At 51.6% G+C, this 19,415-nt stretch overlaps 1 protein-coding gene across 1 annotated transcript; it reads left to right on the forward strand.

Moving 5' to 3' along the window:
- The first annotated feature begins 3,200 nt into the window (after positions 1-3,200).
- TTLL2 (tubulin tyrosine ligase like 2) lies at positions 3,201-9,568 on the forward strand. Its single transcript, XM_021693204.1, has 2 exons — positions 3,201-3,224; positions 7,955-9,568. The coding sequence occupies exons 1-2, from the start codon at positions 3,201-3,203 to the stop codon at positions 9,566-9,568; spliced, it is 1,638 nt and encodes a 545-aa protein (XP_021548879.1).
- The last annotated feature ends 9,847 nt before the right edge of the window (positions 9,569-19,415 follow it).

Here is a 19,415-nt window from a genome sequence, read left to right on the forward strand (position 1 = left end):
TGCCTTGCAGGCTACAGACAATGAATTACTTTTATTCTTGGTTTGCTAATTAGGAAATCTGCAGCGTTTCCCTTCGCCTGACACGTCTCTGGCTGTTCTGTTGTGCAGTTTCTTATATCACGTGAAGGAATTTATTGGTCCTGCAAGGGTGTAACAGTGTCTGTAATTAAATACTTGGCATCGAAACATCAAACATTAATCAACAGAGTAATAAGACGCCGGAGCCTGAGTGAGCCGAGTACAAAGATCCTACAGCGAGGTACGTCGCCTTGAAATGCTGGGCGGATCTTCTTTGGTGTCCTCCCAAAGTCCACAGGTGTGGTGCGCAGGCCTCAGGGGGCAGAACGAGGGCATCGGGGAAGGGCACAGCCTCTCAGGAAGGATGGTGCCGACTGGGGGCTCAGGTATAAACTTGGCTTAAAGAAACAAAGATTCATTTTGCAAACTCAACTGTTTTTATGTGGAAATGATCTGTTTCGAGATCCCACCAGGGAAAAGCACAAGGAGATCCCAGGTAGCCCCACAGAGGAGCTCACCCGCCTCTTCTTGTTCGTCTGTCATACGCCCTGAGCCCCTCTGCAAACTCTGGTCTGCAGCTGACAGGGGCCATGGAGCCCTGGGCTGAATGTAGTCCCCACAGAAGGAAGAAGATCCTCGGGAGGAAGATGGAGGAGATGCAAATGAAGCCTGGGTCCATATCCGAAGGGCTTCTGAAGCCCTCAGCCCCTGCCCCTGAGATGATGTGTGCCCCCCTTTGTGAGGAGAGCAGGTTTGCATCACTGAGTGACCAGCATGGGTCCTTCCAGCTCTGCCCCTTCAACTGGGCTCTGCAGCGGCTAAAGGCGGACCACAGACCCCCTTGGGATCATTCACTCCAAGCCGGGCTCAGGGACAAGTGCATGCAAGTCACACCCAGCACTGGAGGGGGCCCCAGTGTGTGCCTCCATCCCAGGACCTACTCCTCCCAGAGAGCTCAGGGGGCCGGGGCTGCCAGGAACGGCCAGTGTGCGTTCTGACCAGTGGGGCCCCTGTGCTCCAGACTTCGTATGACTCAGGAGGAAAAGCCCTCCACCCCTAGCTGGGCTGCATTGCTTCAACAGTCCAGAAAATACATAGCGTGCCTACTGTTTGTGCATCTGCAGCAAGAGGACAGACAGGGTAAGCACATTCTGTGACAAGTGGGCGAAGGAGGGAACTCAGCGGCACCCCATGGTGAGAGGGGGCGGTCAAGCTGAACATCCCAAGCAGCCTGTGTTTTCCAAGAGCTGACGGATGCCACGGCTTCAGGGCAGAGCAGGACGCTGCCTGGTACTGCAGCATAGGGGGGAATGGCTTTCCCTAAGGTGAGTGTGAAGGGCGTGGGCCCCAGAGGAGGGGGGTGAGGGGGGGCATGAAGTAGGGATGCACGGAGGCCACAGCGAGGGCCTGGTGCCGGACACCGGGCTCACAACCCTCACGTGCCGAGCTGGAAGTCGGGCCGGGAGGTGTGTTCCACTGAACAGAGGCTGAGGACTCATGGGAAGGCCTTGAATGCCACGCTAAGAAGTGTGGCCTTCAGACGTAGACGGGACATTTTGAAGGCTTTCCAGTAGGCAAAACAAAAAAACAAAAAACCACCACCTTCTTATATGCAGTTTGCAAACGGGCAAATTCAGCTCTGCAAGTCCTGGGAAGATGGACATTTTCACTTTAAGTCAGTTCTGTTCCATTGGTGCTTCCTGCAGATGGATGTGCGGCTCAGGGGTCTGGGGTAAGGCGTTATGGGATGTGGCCTTTTCCCTCAGGGAACTGATGGCTTTAGCGATAAAACAGAACCTATCATCAATGCAAAAAATAGTACATGGGCACTGATTTAGAATAATTAAAAATTGTTCTGAGTTTAAGTTAATAACAACGCATTTCTCCCCCCCCCAAAAAAAAAGGTTGCAGGGGACGGTCCCTCCTCCAGCACCTGGCTTCGCCCCCTAGAACTACACAGGAGCCCACAGCCACTGCCTGTCCCTAGCTAATATGAACAGAGTGCTTTGCATGTGTGAACAGCACATGAGCGGTGTGACGTGTCCGTTGTGTGCGCAGCAGGACGGCGTGTGTTCTTATATATTTGCGGTAGGGCTGAAGGCAAGACTGCACAGCGAAACAAGTTAACGAAACCATGTTTCCACGTGGGACACATGAACATCGAGGCTGCATATAGCAAATCCCCAGTAATTCCAATGAAGGCAGGGCAGATGCTTTTGAAATTAATGGTTGAGGTTCTGAAAGCAGAGACCTTTTTATAGGAATACGTGTGGTTTTATTCCTTTCATCTGTACACGTACGATGTAAACAGAACCACTGAGGAACCCATGGACTGAGGCTCTTTAAGAAACAGGTTCTCTGCATGGGTGGAATCTGTGTTTGCTCTTGCAGTGTCTGGCTTCAGGGTCATCCAAGGAGGATCCCTCTCCTTGACCCCCAAATATTTCCTGTCTCAGTCCAACGACAACAGACATTCGTGGCACTCGGTCGCGTGGTTTAACACTAGCTGGAAACCAGTTCACACAGAAGTGGCCTGGGGTTGTTCGTCCCACAGGAGTGGATGAGCTGAAAAGGTGTGCATAGAGAGAATGGGCGCCCGGGTGCCCGATTCTCTCCAGGGGTCCCAGGCTGGAAAGGAGAGAGTGTGAGATCTAGCGGTCCTCAGAGCTGGGACGCTGGGAGCTAGGCCCTCCCAGAGAATTCCCACTCAGGAATCAGTCTTCCAGGAGAAGCAGTGGGCCCCCAGGGATGGCAACGGGGCCCCGCGTGCCCGGGGGGTATCCTCACGGCGAGGGAAAGAGTGAGCCGGGACAGAGCGTGACCGGGGCTGACCAGGCTCTAAGAGATCATTAAGCCCCGTGATTGTAGTAACGACCCAAACAGACGTTTGGGTGCAGCTTCTCAGCATCAGGCTACAGCTATTCCGAAGCTGAGTATGACATCGGCCGAGTCCCAGCCAAGGAAGACACGAGAGCGTGGCCTGCCCTGAGACGTGGGTCTCCGGCTGCGCGTCCCCCAGCTTCTCTGGGCCTTTACTTGCTCCTGCTTCACACACGGTGTCACACAGTCGTTCTGTCCCAGGTGTGGTGTGTTCTCCACCCAGACAAAGCCTTTGAGCCTGGGAATGTTCCGGCAACGTTCCCAGTCACAGCCCGTCCCTCTCCTGACGGAGGTGAAAGCGCATGGACTTCGTCCTGCGGGCCGGGGTACGCCCCTCCCTTCGGGGAGGAGCTCAGTGTGTTCTGGTCTCCTTCTGGAAGTTTTTACGTGGAGGCTGACCTTAGCTTGGAATGCCTCACGGGGACTCTTCATCCTTCAAGCCTCATTGGCGGACGGGCTGTTTCCAGTGTCTTCAGGTCTGTGGCCGTGCACCTGCCACGTGCATCCCACGGAGAGAGCACGTGGAAATGCAGGTGGGAGATCACGACTCTATCTACATGGCTGTGTATAGATAATAATTTCTTTGCAGTGCACTGGTGGAGAGTACATATTATTAGTAATTACTATGACTTGGACACATTTCTGGGCCAATCGTGATACATCCGCGTGACTGCCCAGGGAGGCTGAGAACTGTACTCCAAATAAAGTGTTTTCAAGCTGGAAGAGAATGTTTAACGGCCTCTTTTCAGGATAAAGTCTGTGGTCCCTGAGAGCTCTTCCAACGGGAGCTCCAGCTACGTTCCGGTTTAGAACCACAGCCGTTAGGTTGACCAGGACCTCCGCTTCCGTCCTGGATGAATGGCACATATTTTAAAATAATTAACATGTCATATTCTATTTTCATGTCACGCATGTGTGTTTGCATATGATACTTACATGGCATAACACATTACTTTGCCTTTTAAATCTTAGTACAGCCCAAGTTAATATTTTAATTGTTTATTACAGACATCAATTAATATAAATTGATGCCTCTGCAAAATAGCCTGGGTTCTGTGCAAATAAAATACCCAGCACTGCCTTAATTATAGAAGTTATTTTATCTTTAATTAATTTCCATGCAATAGCGGTCATTTCAATTTTCCTCCAGTACAGCTTACGTGTCACGGTCTTACAAGTCCAAACACCCAAATAAACATACAGTTACAGATTTAAGCACTTGGAGAAAAGGTGGAAAGGTCTAGTGCTTATTCGATACAATGTCAGGTTTGGTGATGTCTATTTTAATTGGGAATAGAATTTTCCACTGAATTTTGGGTTCAAGACTGAGAAGCTTAAATTAGCCATAAACCTCTCGGCTTCTGACCTAGATAAATGAGATGTTATAATGTTATAAAAAAGGAGAGGAAATCTTGGGCAGAAATGAGCAATGGAGTAGGAATCCTATGTCTATCTGTACTCAGTGTTACTTACCTGCGGCTGAAATGAAGGAAAAATGTATGACATCTTGTATTCCTCTAATGTACAGGAAAAAATGTAACCCCCATGTTCTCCCCTGCCCCAACCCCACACTGGTCTGCTGGTTCATTCATTTATTCCAACAGGGCACCCAATGCGGGAACAGAGGTTAAAAAGCAGCCCTGAGGTTTAACTCCTGTTTCGGTGGGTGAGGCGGACAGATGGCCACGTCAGTGGGTGTAAAGGAGGAAGTGCGCTCATTTTAAGGGGCACCAACGCTGGCCTGCAGCCCCTGGAGAGGGGAGACTCCCCCTGGCGACCCCGCACCCCGACCTCCCCTTCGGAGCGCAGACACGCAGACCCCACGCTCTCTGGACCGGCCGGGCCGCCGGCAGCCCCAGCAGGCCTGCTGCAGGTGCGCCCGGAGTGTGGGGGCGCGGACTCTGTCCCAGCCACATCCTGCCGGCCTCTGAGTCCAGCAGGCTGGCTCCTCGGGGTAAACAAGCGTTCTTCTCGTGGCCAGCACAGAAAGGGTCAGACTCGGACAGTACTTAGACACAAAGCCTCCTTCCCTCACGGCTGTAGAGGCACCTGATGCTGCTTCGCGGCAGCCCACACAACCTGACCCCGCCCGCGACCGGGCCCCACCGCCGGGGGCCCCGCCACTCTTGGCTCTCCAAGGTCGTGCACCCCAGTGGTGCTCATGGGTGTTTCTTGCTCCTCTGCAAGGCCCCCCGGCTTCCGTCCAGAACCACCCAGGCCCGGACCCTCTGGGGCCACTTGCTCCTTCTCCTAAAAAGGTCACGTGGCATTTAATCATACAAAACATATGAAGGACAGGGACACCAGCAGCCACCACCCCGCTGACATGGACAACCTTGGTGCTGGTCACCCCGTGCGGGGGGCACGTCTAACCCTCTGCTGGGCTTTGATGCTCCTCGCCCTCCTCCTCCCTCACTTCCCCCTTCACCTCCCCGTCTGCTCCCCCCATCTGATCCACCCTCACCCCTCCCTCCCCCCCCCCGCTCTACTCCTCCCCCTCCTCCTCCCTCCCCTCCTCCCTCACTTCCCCCTTCACCTCCCCTCTCTGCTCTGCTTTCCTCCAGCACAGGGCCTTTGCCCCACAGGCAAGCGGCCCTGCCACACGTGGAGTTACGAGAACGTCTTCACTCCCCTTAACGTGAGCACTTCCTCCTTCATGTCCACCGGCGGCGAAAGCCATGTGACTGGGCCGTGCGCCACGTAACGCCGTGTGCGGGCCCCGACGGCGTGCCTTGCCACAGGACAGGTCCTCGGCTGGCTCCTCCCCACTCGGTCACCACCACTCGTGTCCTCCCCCCCATGGTGGCCTCTTCCTGCCGGAGGCTCAGTCCTCACATTCTCCTCCCAGGGAGGGCTTGCGAATTGGTCCCCGACCTGTTTGTCATCCCTACACCCACTGCCCCCACCACATGCTTTCCTCAGTCAGACAGAACTATCGGCTGCTGTGAGCATCTGTAAGTCTGAAAGAGGCAGGATGAAAGAAATGTCAGTAGCTCTCCAGATGAACTCTTATTGAGCAGAGAAGACTCGTAATGATGCCTTTGGTTTCTCAACGAAATTTTAACAGGAAGACAGATACTCAGCTGAAAGAGGATCCAGGGCCAATGGCTGCGTAAGCGGCCCTAGTAAATACCCAAAGCCTCATTAGACCGTGTTCTTCACCTCTCAAGAGGACAACTGACTGGCTTTCTTGGTTCCGTGGTGAGAGGAAACCCAGGTTTGCAGATCGTCCTCAAGAGCCGAATTTCCTGGTCTGTCCTTGTCCACTGACCTGCGGAGCTGGGAGAAGGCCAGGCTGCCATAGCCACTGAGTGCTGACCCCCCATCAAACAAGGCTCTGGCCAGAACACCACACTGTCTCCTCTTGATAGGTTTGTTTCCAAGGCTGGGAGGGTGGGCGGTTCCATTCAATTTGGTTTGTCCTACTCAGTATTTCTCACACAGCTTTTGTGAAATGGTAGCTGATAGAACAGAAATTTTAAGAGGGTTTCATGATCAAATAAGCTTGGGAAAGATGGCATATTTCTTGAAGCCAGAAAGAGAAAAAACACTTTCAACTGTGTTTCATCCAGCTTCCATGATTATTTTGACTCTGAATCTTCTTCCCCTCCCCCCGCACACATGAGTGCCCACACACACACTCTCTCTGCTATAATATCTTTCAATATCGTTGAACATAGTTTGAAAACATTGCTGTAAATTGCAAAGATTGAATTTCTTAATCACCGTGCCAGATCTGTAAATTCTGCGTGCTCCTCCTGGTCATAGCAGTAACAGCACCGAGAAGGTGCTCATTCATCTGTTGACGCTGCTTGTTCACAGCTCTTTTGGACACAGTTCTCGAGCCACTGCCCAGCCTGTTAGCAGCCTCGGGATCAGAGGCCAGCCATACTCTGCGGTTGGCTTCAGTCGGAAACAAGGTCGCTGGGAACAAGGTGTCTCCTTCGCTCCTTGACTCTGCCCAATTTCAAACCTGGAGAAGAAGGTGGGTGAGCAAGCTGGACCTCTGTCCCTCCCTCTGTCCTTCCTGACCACTTTCGCTCTGGCCAGACCGACTTCACTGAAAACGCAGTACCAAAGTTTCCTCCCATGGCATCAGTCAGAGTCTCCCAAACCGCAGCATTTCCACCGAAATAAGCTCTGTATGCCTCCTTAAATGATAAACTGTGCACCAACATACTAACATTGTCAAAGAAACAAGTCAAAATTGCCTGAACTTGGAATTTTTGATTAGCACGTTGTTTTAGGACTTTGGAATATCAACATCTCCCCCATGAGGCTTTGACTTTGTTACCCTTTCCCCCTAGGTCATAAGGAAACATCATGCCTCACTATCAGTTTTGATTTTCTCAAAAGCTATCTTATTTTCTTTCTTTGAAATTTCAGAAAGATGCCAAACATGCACTTTCTGGGTATCTTTGCGAACTGCGAGGCACGATCTTCACGTCATCTTTGTATTCACAGAATGTGAAAGTTCTAGAAACTAAGATTTTTCTTAACTATTTTTCTTGCAAGTTACCATGTGTTGGAGGGAACCCAGCCTCTGACCACTAGGGATATGGGGGAGTTACTGGTGGCCATCGCAGGTATCTGATCCAAACTCCTTAAGCTTCTCAGGCCAGTAAGACCCCTGCTAATCATATTAACACCAGCGCTTCACGCTTTTGCATGTCCAAATTCATCTAACTGTAGACAACTTGACATTTGCTTTTTCTAAAGAATGTTCCTGGTTTAGGCCAACAGGATTCACTGCACCTCCAGCCCTAGGGCAGAGTAGCCCTCAAGAGTATTGGTGGTGAACTGCCAACACTTTGAACATGTCTCTAAAAGGGAGAAATAAGCAGGTAATGTCTGGAGAGACAGACTGCACAGGGGGGCCCGGGTCTATTTTTGCAGGGGGAGCAGAGAGGTGGGTATCTGGTGAGACCATCTGATGTGTGGGAAGGCACAGATCAAACGGCTGGCCATAGGATGTGGACTCTTTTACGGGTAAGCTCCTCTTGATGGCGATCCCCCCTGCCCACCTGCTAATGCGTTTCTGATCATCAATTTTTAGAAAAGAAAACCGTATTTCATGGCAGAGGACAAACCTCCGGGGCCCATCCTGAAGCCGCTGGTGTTTCGCGTAGATGACAGCACACCCGAAATGGTGCAGAGTGTCCTGCTGGAGCGTGGGTGGGACAAGTTCGATGAAGGAGAGCAGAACGTGGGAGACTGGAACCTGTATTGGAGGACCTCCTCCTTCCGGATGACCGAGCACGTCAACATCAAGCCGTGGCAACACCTCAACCACCACCCGGGCACCACCGAGCTCACCAGGAAGGACCATCTGGCCAAACACCTGAAGCACATGAAGAAGATGTATGGCACGCCCCTGTACGAGTTCATCCCCCTGACGTTCATCATGCCCAAGGACTACAACAAGTTCGTGGCCGAATATTTTAGGGAGAAGCACGTGCTGGGCGCCAAGCACAGCTACTGGATTTGTAAGCCTGCCGAACTCTCTCGCGGGAGGGGCATCATCATTTTCAGTGACATTAAAGACTTAATCTTTGATGATACATACGTAGTACAGAAATATATCTGCAACCCTCTCCTTGTGGGCAGATATAAATGTGACCTCCGCATCTACGTTTGCGTCACCAGCTTTAAGCCTTTGACCATTTATATGTACCAAGAAGGGCTAGTGCGGTTTGCCACGGAGAAGTTTGACCTCAGTAATCTGCAGAACAATTATGCCCATTTGACCAACAGCAGCATCAATAAATCTGGGGTCTCATATGAGAAAATCAAAGAAGTGATTGGTCACGGCTGCAAGTGGACCCTCAGCAGATTCTTCTCCTACCTTCGCAGTTGGGATGTGGATGACCTGCTTTTGTGGCGGAAAATCAACCACATGGTTATTCTCACTGTGCTCGCCATCGCTCCCTCAGTCCCCTTCGCGGCCAACTGCTTTGAGCTCTTTGGGTTTGACATTTTGATTGATGACAACTTGAAACCGTGGCTTCTGGAGGTCAACTTCAGCCCCGCCCTGTCCGTAGATTGTTCGGCGGACGTATCAGTGAAGAGGAAGCTTATCCATGACACCATTGAGCTGATTTACTCGCAGGGTCTAAGAAACGAGAGGATGGAATGTCGTGACGGTGCTAAGGGGAGCCACAGCGTCTCCCTCGCCAAGCTGGACATGGGTAGACTCAACAAGGCTTGTAGCGCTCTGTCCTGTGAGTCCCTCTTACAGCTCACAGGTAGGACATTTAAGGATGAATCTGCTGTGAAGAAAGCCGTAAAAATATGTCCTGAAAATAAACATGCCTCCCAGCTGAGGGAAATGACGAGCAGGAAGAAGGACCTACTTCTGTCAACAAAAGAACCCCCCAAAACCAAGCCAAAGCTAAAGGGTAGACACTCGACCCATAAGACGCTCATTCCATTCATGTCACTCATTCAATCGTGCGTGGGCAAGACCAGCATCTCCCCATGCATCCCCTCGGACAACAGCAAGGTGCCGGACCTCCAAGCAGGGAACTTTGTGCTCATTTTTCCTTTCAATGAAGCTACTTTTGGAGCTTCTAGGAATGGATTAAATGTCCGAAGAATAATCCAAGAGCTCCAGAAACTAATGAATAAGCAACATCCCCACATGGCAGAAAAGGAAGCAAAAAGAAGGTAAAAGAGTTTTGGGGAAACCAGGGATTCTGTCGCCAGGGACAGCAACGGCTCAGCCCTTGACCTCTGCGTTCAGCGCATCGACCACGTCACTGGGACCCCTGATGTGGGTGCGTATGTAAATATAACTACTCTGCAAATTTGGACACATCCACGTGGTGATTAAATTATATGATATGAGTGGTTTATTTGCTCTGATTTCTTGGGAGAATGCCACCCAGCCTCTTGCCTGCACTTGGAAATGCTTTATTACAATTATACAGTGCACTTATTTAAACATGAAAAGAAAAGATTACTAGAACATTTTTAAGGACTCTTATGTGAGAACAACACAAAAAAAGACCAAGGGTTAACTTTTTTGTTTTTTAACACACCATTTTTTTTTCAAAATTATTTTTGTCAACTTAATGATTAAACAGTCATCCGGGGTGAAGCCAATTGCTAAAAACCTCCCCCCAAAATACCCAAATGACTTTATCAGTCCTAGGTCCTGGGCCCTAACTCAGACACTGTGCCACATAGCTTCCCACTGGGGACATCCATCAACCATATTCAAAAGGTGGCCCCCTCTGGGTTGGTCCCCTCACTGATAGGTTACCATCCAAGCATGTGACCTCAGAACCTTCCAGATGCAGCCGTGTTACCATTCCTGCCTCATAAGAAAGCATTGACGAGTCCTAAGACACAAAGGCGCCAGCATTTACTTGAAAACATTATGCTGAGTGAAAAAAAGCCAGACACAAGAGGCCACATGTTGCAGGATTCCATGCCAATGTCTGGAGTCAGCAAATCCACAGACACAGAACGCAGATTGGTGTTTGCAGGGTCCAGGGTGGGGGACTGGAGAGCAACTGCGAGTGGGTAGGGGGTTTCCTTTTGGAAGACAAGAATGTTCTGGTGATGGTTGCACATCACCATGAATGAATGTGCCAAATGTCACTAATGGGAAATTTCATGTTATGCTTCTTTTCCCACAATGAAAAAGTTAAAGCACAAGTTAAGACAGGCAGGACGAAACATAGACTGGGGACGCAGGACGCACAGTGGGTGATGCGGCCATAGAAAGAGAACGCAGGAAGTGATTGCTCTCAGTATTGGCATATGATTACGTACTGCGATTGCACCTGCAGGTGCCCCTTAATGGCTAACGAAATTCTAGTGCTTGATCTGAATGGTTCAGAAAGAAAGGGGGAGAGAAAAAATCCAGCACTCTCAACACGAGGCTGTAATGCCTATTTTGTTCATTGCCTGGTTTCATGCAGAAGTCCATTTATTTCCTCCCAGTCTTGTTCCAGGAAAAATTTAAAGGAGTCGAGTGGGAATGTAAGTGCATCAAGATTGTTCTGATCTTTTATATCAGTTTTCCACTTTATAGTATTTGGCAAATGAAGAAAAGATTCTTTTCCACAAACGTTGAGGTGCGCTCTAAGACCAAATCATGAGGCTGGCATCGCTGGAAAACCAGAGATTAGCTCTCATTCTCTCCGTGTCTTCAAATACTCACTCCTTCATCATGAGCCAGGTTTTAATGACTCAGCTGGGAGGATGAACGTTGCAGAGAGGAGTGAAGTGTGTGCTATTAAGGATAGATGATTTTATTGGAGGATTTGAAGTTTTACGGCAATAGCCTTGGGCCGTCTGTCAGGAAAAACATGCAAAGTCTGGGCAGTATATCTCTCAAATGGCAAAATGTGGGCCAATTAAACAAAAACCATAGTGGCGTAAGATAAACCTCAAATGCACCAGGAAACTGTGCGTAGAATTTGCACGCAGGTGCACAGTTGTGTAAGGGACATGGAGGGAAAACATGAATGCAGTCTTGCTGAGGTAGGAAGGTCAAAACTACAGAGTCCAGAGAATTCTCCGGGAGATGTGGTAGTTCTTCAAAAAAATCCTTGGACTTTCACTTCTGGGAAAATGGAATAGGCGTACATTTCCTCATACCTTCACTCAGTACAACTGAACACGTTGGCGTGTACAAATAGACAAGCGTGAGGAGTCACAGAGGGGAGAAAGAAGGCAGTACCGCTAGGGACCCCAAGAAAAAATAGGGTGTTGGGTTTCCTGGCTTCGAGGATTTGGGGGTGGGGTTTGTCTCATACTCCAAACTGGGCGCTAAAGTAGCTGACAATGCGAGTGGACACAAAGAACCAAGACTCCTCTCCAAGCCGAGGACCAGGAGAGGAGCAGCTCAAGGAGAATGTAAGTAAAGGAGCCTGGGACGTGAATGGGATCACTGACTCTGGGAAATCTCCCAGGGAGCTGGAAGCGCCTTGCAGTTGAAGGGGAAGGTTATTACTTCATTTCCAAACTGCATTCTATCTCCCCTGGACTCGAGGTTGGAAGAAACCAACAGCAGGGGACACAGGAAGTCACGCTGAGAACCTTCTGGAAGGAATGGGGCAACTAGAAGTGTGCTCACTGACACTGAGGTCACAGCGGGCTGGAAAGCAGCGGGGCGAGTGTGGCCCCCACCCGCCAAGCCCGCCCCCGAGTGGGCGGAGCCTGAGCAGGAAGTGGTGGGACAGCCCGGAAGACAGGTGGCAGGTGCAGAGCGGCGGGCCAGCATGAGACAGACCCACCGGCAGGGCTCAGAGCCGTGCCGCCGCCACCACCTCGGGGCATGCAGGGGCTCCGGTGGGCATGGGCAGAAGGAGGGCAGCCCCCCGCGTGGTCTCTCCAAAACCTGACCTCCGAGACTCTTCCCGTCTGTTGAGCAGACTCCCGGTGTCTGCCTGCAAATGTGCAGTGATAGCACAGCTCCCCGTGGAGGAGGCTCGTCCAGGGCGTCTCCGCTCCTCTGCAGGGTGGACCCTGTCAGGAAGGGACGGTGGGAGGTAAGCCACATCCCCGCATCCTCAGCATCCTGAGATACTGATGTCCCCAAGCAGGCCACATCTGAAATCACTGTCCGTTACCATCTCCCCGAGGGTTAGCTTCCCAGGGGACTCTGCAGGGGGACGAGGCAGCAGACGGGCTAGCCGAGGGATAAAGGAGGTCGCTGGCTCGGGCAGGAAGGGACGGGGCCGTGCGCTCCCTGCTGGACTCTGCCCTCCCCTGGCTCGGCTCACCTCGGAGTTGGCTCAGTCCTCCTCGGCTACATTCTGCTTTCCTGTGTGTCTCTTTTAGGTTCAGTCTGACATCTCATTTTAGGGTCAGAGGGCAAAGAAATACCTTCTCTCTCTTTCCTTCTGTGAAAAAGACCCTGACCCACGTCGTCCAGTGGGGGGGTGACAGGGCAAGCCTAGGTCACATGGGTCCCCCTTATCCCAGGGAATGGGGGGTCGGGGGCACCCCTGGGGACCCCCCAGAGCCCCTGGAGAGCAGGAGGAAGACTTCCCTTGAGGAAAGCGTGGAGGTACAGTTCTCGGAAGAAGGGGTGCTCGGCAGACACAGGCAGCGTTCGCCTGTGAAAATGGAAGGGTGGTCAGATGGGGAGATGCAGGGAAACTGAGGCCTGGAGTAGTCCCCGCGGCCTCGATGCGCCCTGAGGCCGCAGGTGAACACCAGAGTTGGGTAGCATCTGCTGCAGGAGAAAGTTACAGAAGCGTCGGCCTAGGATTGGTCAGGACCGGACAGGACTGAAGAACACAGACAAGCAGCAGCTTTCGGCACCAGCGAGGGCCACACAAGAGGTCTGGCCTCCTGGAACTTCCTAGACCCTCCTAGCTCGTGTGCTCCACACCATGTTCACCCACAGCCGCTCCCGGAGGACGGCCCTGGGCTTCAGGAGGAGGAGGAGCCCAGCACACCCCCAACCCCGGGAGTGTGAGTGTGTGGGGAGCTCGGAGCCGGGAGAACTGCCGTGTAGAACAGAGCAGTGCCTTAACTGGGGTGAATGGGCATTCCGGAGACCCTTGTAGCCACCCCTCTTCCCACTTCTGAGCTGGCAAACTGGGAGCAATCTGGCGGTGAGGGTCCTGGGCAGTGGGGCTGGCCGTGGGGCCCCCGGGTCTGTGGCGCTGCCGCCTTGCAAAAACACGGAAGGGCTCCGAAGCCTAAACAAGCAGACCGAGCCTGTGTTAACAAGCGAAGACACCAGAGCTTTCCGGGGGCCGGCAGGAAGAGGTCAGCAGGCTAGCTTGTATGGCGGGAAAGAACACAAGTGTCACAAAGAGGGTGCGCCCCCTTCCTCCTCTCCGGGGCGGCTTCCCAAAATAAAGGACACAATTCATTTAAGTTCTAAAATAACTAAAATATTATTTTCATTAAAAAACTGATTTGGGGTTGGTTTTAGTGAATATTCTATCATTAGATCTGTACTTACTACAAAACCTGGACACCTTCAAAGCTGATGGGGACTTTTTTCAGGTTTGTAGAGATGTTTCTGTTTTATTTTATTTTTCCAAGCATTTTCACATAGGTCTCTGCTGATTGGCCTCTGGGAAGCAGACCCAGGCCCCCGTGCTCCTGGGCTGGGGCTCTCGGGCCACGCGAGGCCGCCTCCCTCAGCCGGTGGCTGTGACCTGACATTCCTGCTAGAAGTTTCAGTATCTATCTTGCCCTTAATTTAACCAAATGCCTCGTCAGTTCTTCTTTAAAAAAAAAAAAATCCATATATCCAAACAAAATAAAGGAAATAAATATGCTGGATTGCTGTATTGGTGCTCTGCAGATTATGCTTTTCTCATTTTCAAGATCTGGAAACGCGCACATACTAGCAAACTGTGTGGTTTGGGAGGGGATTTGCAAAATTACTGATGTACTTTGTGATGTCAAGGAACGTCTCTCAGGAGAGAGAGTATTTTTGTTCCTGAGAACCCTGGAGAGAAATAAGTCAAGCAGAGAAAGACAATTATGTGGTTTCACTCATACGTGGAACATAAGCAACAGCACAGAGGATCACAGGGGAAGGGAAGGAAAACTGGATGGGAAGAAATCAGAGAGGGAGACAAACCATGAGAGACTCTTAACTCTAGGAACCAAACTGAGGGTCACTGGAGAGGAGGGGGTGGGGGATGGGGTAACTGGGGGATGGGCATTAAGGAGGGCACATGTGATGAGCACTGGGTGTTCCATGCAGCTGATGAATCACTGACCTCTACCTCTGAAACTAATGATGTACTGTATGTTGGCTAACTGAATTCAAATAAAATAAATAAAACAAAGATTGTATAAACAACAAAAAGAAGAACCCTGGAGCACATCCCATGGAGAAAGTCGCTGGCGAGAGGAGACAGGTTTGGGGTGATGGGCCCATGCAGGGGTACAAGTGGCCGAGAGTCAGTGAAGCCCAGGTGCGGGTGAGCGTGCGGAAGGCTGAGGGGTGTTTCAGCAGTGCTGGGGTGTCGCTAGGAGGTAGTGGGCTCTGGGCAGGAAATCCAGCTGCTGGGAGGGCAGTATCCAGCAGCAAATCTGTCACTGCGCACACGGTGCCGTCAGCAGAAACCTAGCTGCTAAGGGACAGGGAAGCCATGGAGCTTCTCACTACACATAGGGGACCACCAAGCGAGTGACAGAGCTAAGGACATTTTTAGTCTCATAGATTCACCACACTTCATCAGAAACTTGTGTAGGAATCCGGACAGTGAGGACGTCATGTGCCTTTCACACGGAGAGAATATTGTTGAATTGTATTCTTCCGTCGAGCATTTTGCTGTAGGCAGTGTTGCCCCCCGAAGACGTCTACGTCCCAATCCCGGGGCCTGTGAAGATGTCACCTCACAGCAAAGGGCTGGTAATGGAAGCAGAGTCAGAGAGATGTGACGAATCTGCACTACTGGCTCTGGAGGTGGAGGAGGGGCGCACGGGCCAAGGACCGGCGGGCTGTAGAAGCTGGCGGAAGGAAGGGAGCGGGTTCTCCCTGAGAGCCCCCAGCTGGGACGCAGCCCTGCCAACCCATCTCAGAATTCTGACTTCCAGAACTAGAAGCCGTTGCTGGTAGAGATTTGTTTCAGCAGCAACAGGAGACTGAGTTTGAGTTCTAAATAAGAAAACACAGACTAACAAAACACGGACTAATATGGTTGTTTCGTGGAAGTGTAACAGAAACAAGGTCAGCTCGCATAGCATGGGAGGCAGTCAGCTTGGTCCCCCTCAAAGTTTCTGTCTCTCGGGTTTAGGATTAACACCCAGGTGGTTGGCAGCCTGCACACCTGTGAGACCATGCACATTGCAGTGGTACAGGTGTGCATCCCTGTGGTACAGGTGTTCATCCCCACGGTACAGGTGTGCATCCCCGAGGTACAGGTGTGCATCCCCGCGGTACAGGTGTGCATCCCTGAGGTACAGGTGTGCAGCCCCACGGTACAGGTGTGCATCCCCTGTGGTACAGGTGTGCATCCCCTGTGGTACAGGTGTGCATCCCCGAGGTACAGGTGTGGATCCCCGAGGTACAGGTGTGCATCCCCGAGGTACAGGTGTGCGTCCCCACAGTACAGGTGTGCATCCCCGAGGTACAGGTGTAGATCCCCGAGGTACAGTTGTGCATCCCCACAGTACAGGTGTGGATCCCCGCGGTACAGGTGTGCATCCCCAAGGTACAGGTGTGCATCCCCTGTGGTACAGGTGTGCATCCCCGACATACAGGTGTGGATCCCCGAGGTACAGGTGTGCATCCCCAAGGTACAGGTGTGTGTCCCTGCTGTACAGCATGCATGGAGCTCAGGGCCACAGACAGGACGGGAGGGACAGACACATCCCCTTTCCCCACAAACCTGGCCCGTGGCATTTTGGGAAACATCCTAGTGGATAAAGGAACTGTTTAAGGTAAAGCAGAACAACAAAGTATATTTGGGAAAAGCCGTATACATCCACAACCTAAAGAAGAAACGTCACTTCAGGCTCTGAGCGACAGTACCTAGCAGCAGGTGCGCTCCAACCAGATTCCAAGCTCCCTGCAAAATCCTTCTTCAACACCCTGCTGCCCTCGGGGCATCTGGGTGGCCCAGCTGGTTAAGCATATGACTTTGGCTCAGGTGATGATCTCGGGGTCCTGGGATTGAGCCCCGCATCAAGCTCCCCACTCAGCAGGGAGTCTGTTTCTTCCTCTCCCTCTGGCCCTCCCCCTCCTTGTGTACGTGCTCTCTCTCAAATAAATACATAAATTTTTAAAAGACAAAATGAATATAGTAACAATCATGAGAAGGCATGAAAATTAGTTATGGACTAATAAAAAATTAATCCAGGCTGTAGGATAAGTCCAAGGTGTGAGTGTGTAAAATGTAGGGTCATTAATCATTGGGTTTTGTCTTTTGCATGGGGTGTTTGTTCTAAAGAATCAGCAGCACTAAATCTATAAACGAATGTTTAGTTATTTAAGGAAGTCTAATCTAATTAGAACCAATCTTCATATGCTCAAGAAAAAGTAGTTTCAAAGTTAAGTTACATCGAATAAACTGAGCATTAAACAGTGCTAATTTTTGTGACTAGCCTTCCCCGTTCAAAGTACCCCTGATTTTCAGAGTCAATAATAATCAGAGTTATGATGACCTGTCATGTTATGGACTCGCTCATTTATGCCAGAACTAATTTCCAAAACCTCCAGGTACTACTGTCACTGTTGGGGGGGGTGGGTCAAAGACGTAGGAGGCCTGGTGTCCACCCCAGTTTGCTCCAGGCCCCTGGGAGGGACACAGGTAGGTAGGTGGTGGGAACGCATTTGGGGATAAGCCTAGGGGGTGAGGGGGCCAGAGGACTGGGGGACCTGCCCCACTGCTGGGAGCGGGGATCATGGAAGGCTTTCCAGAGCAGAGGTGGCCGTGCAGGCCTCGGAAGGACAACAGAGGTGGCTTGGATGAAACGGGGCTGGTCCTGGGGAAGGGGCCTCTTCCGGTGAGGGGTGCTGGGAGAGGGCACTGGCGGTTGGGAGGGCAGAGCCAGGTGGGACCAGTGGGGCTGGAGTGTGCTGAAGCTGGGGTGCCATGCTCTGAACCCAAACCCTCCTCCTTTGGAGCACTCGGAGCCACCTGGGGATGCTGTGTGGGAGGCGACACCAGGTCACAAAGGAGAGGAATCCATCACTGGTCTTGTGTCACCCACCCCCACAGCATTCCTGGGAAATAAGATGCCCAAATGTCGTGTGCACAGCAGAATGACATAGGGAGCCCCCTCTCCCCCTGGAGGCCTTTGGGTCCTCATCAGGCCCTTCCCCCCAGAACCTGGGCCAAGCTGCGCCCCTTCCCAGCCCTGGACGCTCACTGTGGTTGTTCTGGGGGTTCTTCCTGCTGCCATTTTGAACAACTACGTTTATATGCTGCTTGCAAATGTGTGGAAATACACAAAATAATGTCCTGCCTGTCGTCAGACTGCATGTCCAGCGTGGAGCCTTGAGGAGGCGCAAGGAACTGGACTGGCATTCGGTCTAGCAGCTCCCGGGTGCAGCACGGGATGTGCTGTCCCAAGCATGCTCTGATTGCCACTGCGCCCCACGGCCCCCTGAATCCATCCTGCTCTGATTCCAGACTGCATGCACCAGACCACTCAGGAGCTCGGCAGGTGACATGTCATGAAACCGCCAGCCAGGCCGTCATCTGGCACCTGAACACCGTTCACTGACAAAATTGTACATTAGTTTCTGCTCGCTGTCCACGCACAGAAGCTCCATTCCTTTTATCCTGTACCCCAGCGATCCGCCCTGTTTGCTTTAGCGAAAATTCTCGGGATAAGCCGATTCAACATAAAACAATTGGCAAGTTCATTTTTTTTTAGCCAAAGCAAAAGCAGCTTTTCCGTAACAGGTTAGTTTTACCTGTTAATGTGAAAAGTGACCTGGCCCGTGGTCATCAGAAAGGAAAAGGCTCCATCCGGGTCAACTGCCCGGGGAGTGCCTCTGTTTTCCTTCAGAGCCGAGAGCACGCTGTCCCTGGGTCCCTTTAAACAGCATTACCAACATACTGACGATCTCCGTAACACGGACATAGTAGACAAATAATTACGGCTACTAAACTAAGATCTTTCATGTCCAGCAAATAAAAACACGAGTATATATCGAAAACACATACATAAACCCACATCTTGCGATAAGATTGTTCAAGAAGGTATTCCTTCTCTGGGATCGGGGGATTCTCCACGTGAGCATAAAAACCCGCTAACTTCCAACGTGCTGCTTATTCTCTAGGCGGCCTACAAAACAACAAAATAAGCAGGTAATTGGTCATCATTTTGACTTTGAGATGAGAAGATCCTGAGTCTCAGGAGGGGACCACGACCCTGAGACCCACATCATGCTGACCCTGGCCAGGCGCCCCGTGGGTCACTCGGAGTGACTACAGCCCTCTTCCTATCTGACCCAGCAAGGTCATGGGGGTTAGAGGTCATGGAGGGCAATCGGTCAGGCTGGGGCAGGCACGAGGCAAGCCTCATGCAGAGGAAGGGGAGTCGGTGTCTATTAACCCGGGTGGCCCAACAGGATGGCCCTGCTGAGCTTCCCCCGGGCCTGTCCCAGGGTAGAGCTGGTTCTTGTGATGAGCAAAGGGTCCGTAGTTCATTAGTTTCTGCTAATGAACTGCTAGACCAGTTCCAACTGGTGTTGCTCTAAGTGCTCGTCCTGACCAAGGAAGCCTGGGGTCTACAGTGTCTCTTCCTTCACAACTTCTGGACGACTTGGGGTGTCCTAAAGTTTTGTGTGTTCTCCACCATTTGGGGCCGTGAATATACTATTGATTTTTTTGTGTCTGTTTTAGCAAAAAAAAAATGTGGTTGGGAAGTCACATGTAACGTTGGGTTTTGAGGGACGCCCGACTCCTTCTGTCCGGGAGGACGTTTCCAGGCTTGTACCTGATCTTCACGGCCCCGGATGCAGACCGCGTTTCCCGGTAGCCCGTGCAGTACACAGTCTTGACGGTACCATCGGGGTATTCCCTCCTCTCGAACCCGGCCGTTTGGATCTCCTTCTGCCCGTTGCTGAACAC

This window comes from Neomonachus schauinslandi, chromosome 8 (genome assembly GCF_002201575.2).
Source record: "Neomonachus schauinslandi chromosome 8, ASM220157v2, whole genome shotgun sequence".
Lineage (NCBI taxonomy): Eukaryota > Metazoa > Chordata > Mammalia > Carnivora > Phocidae > Neomonachus > Neomonachus schauinslandi.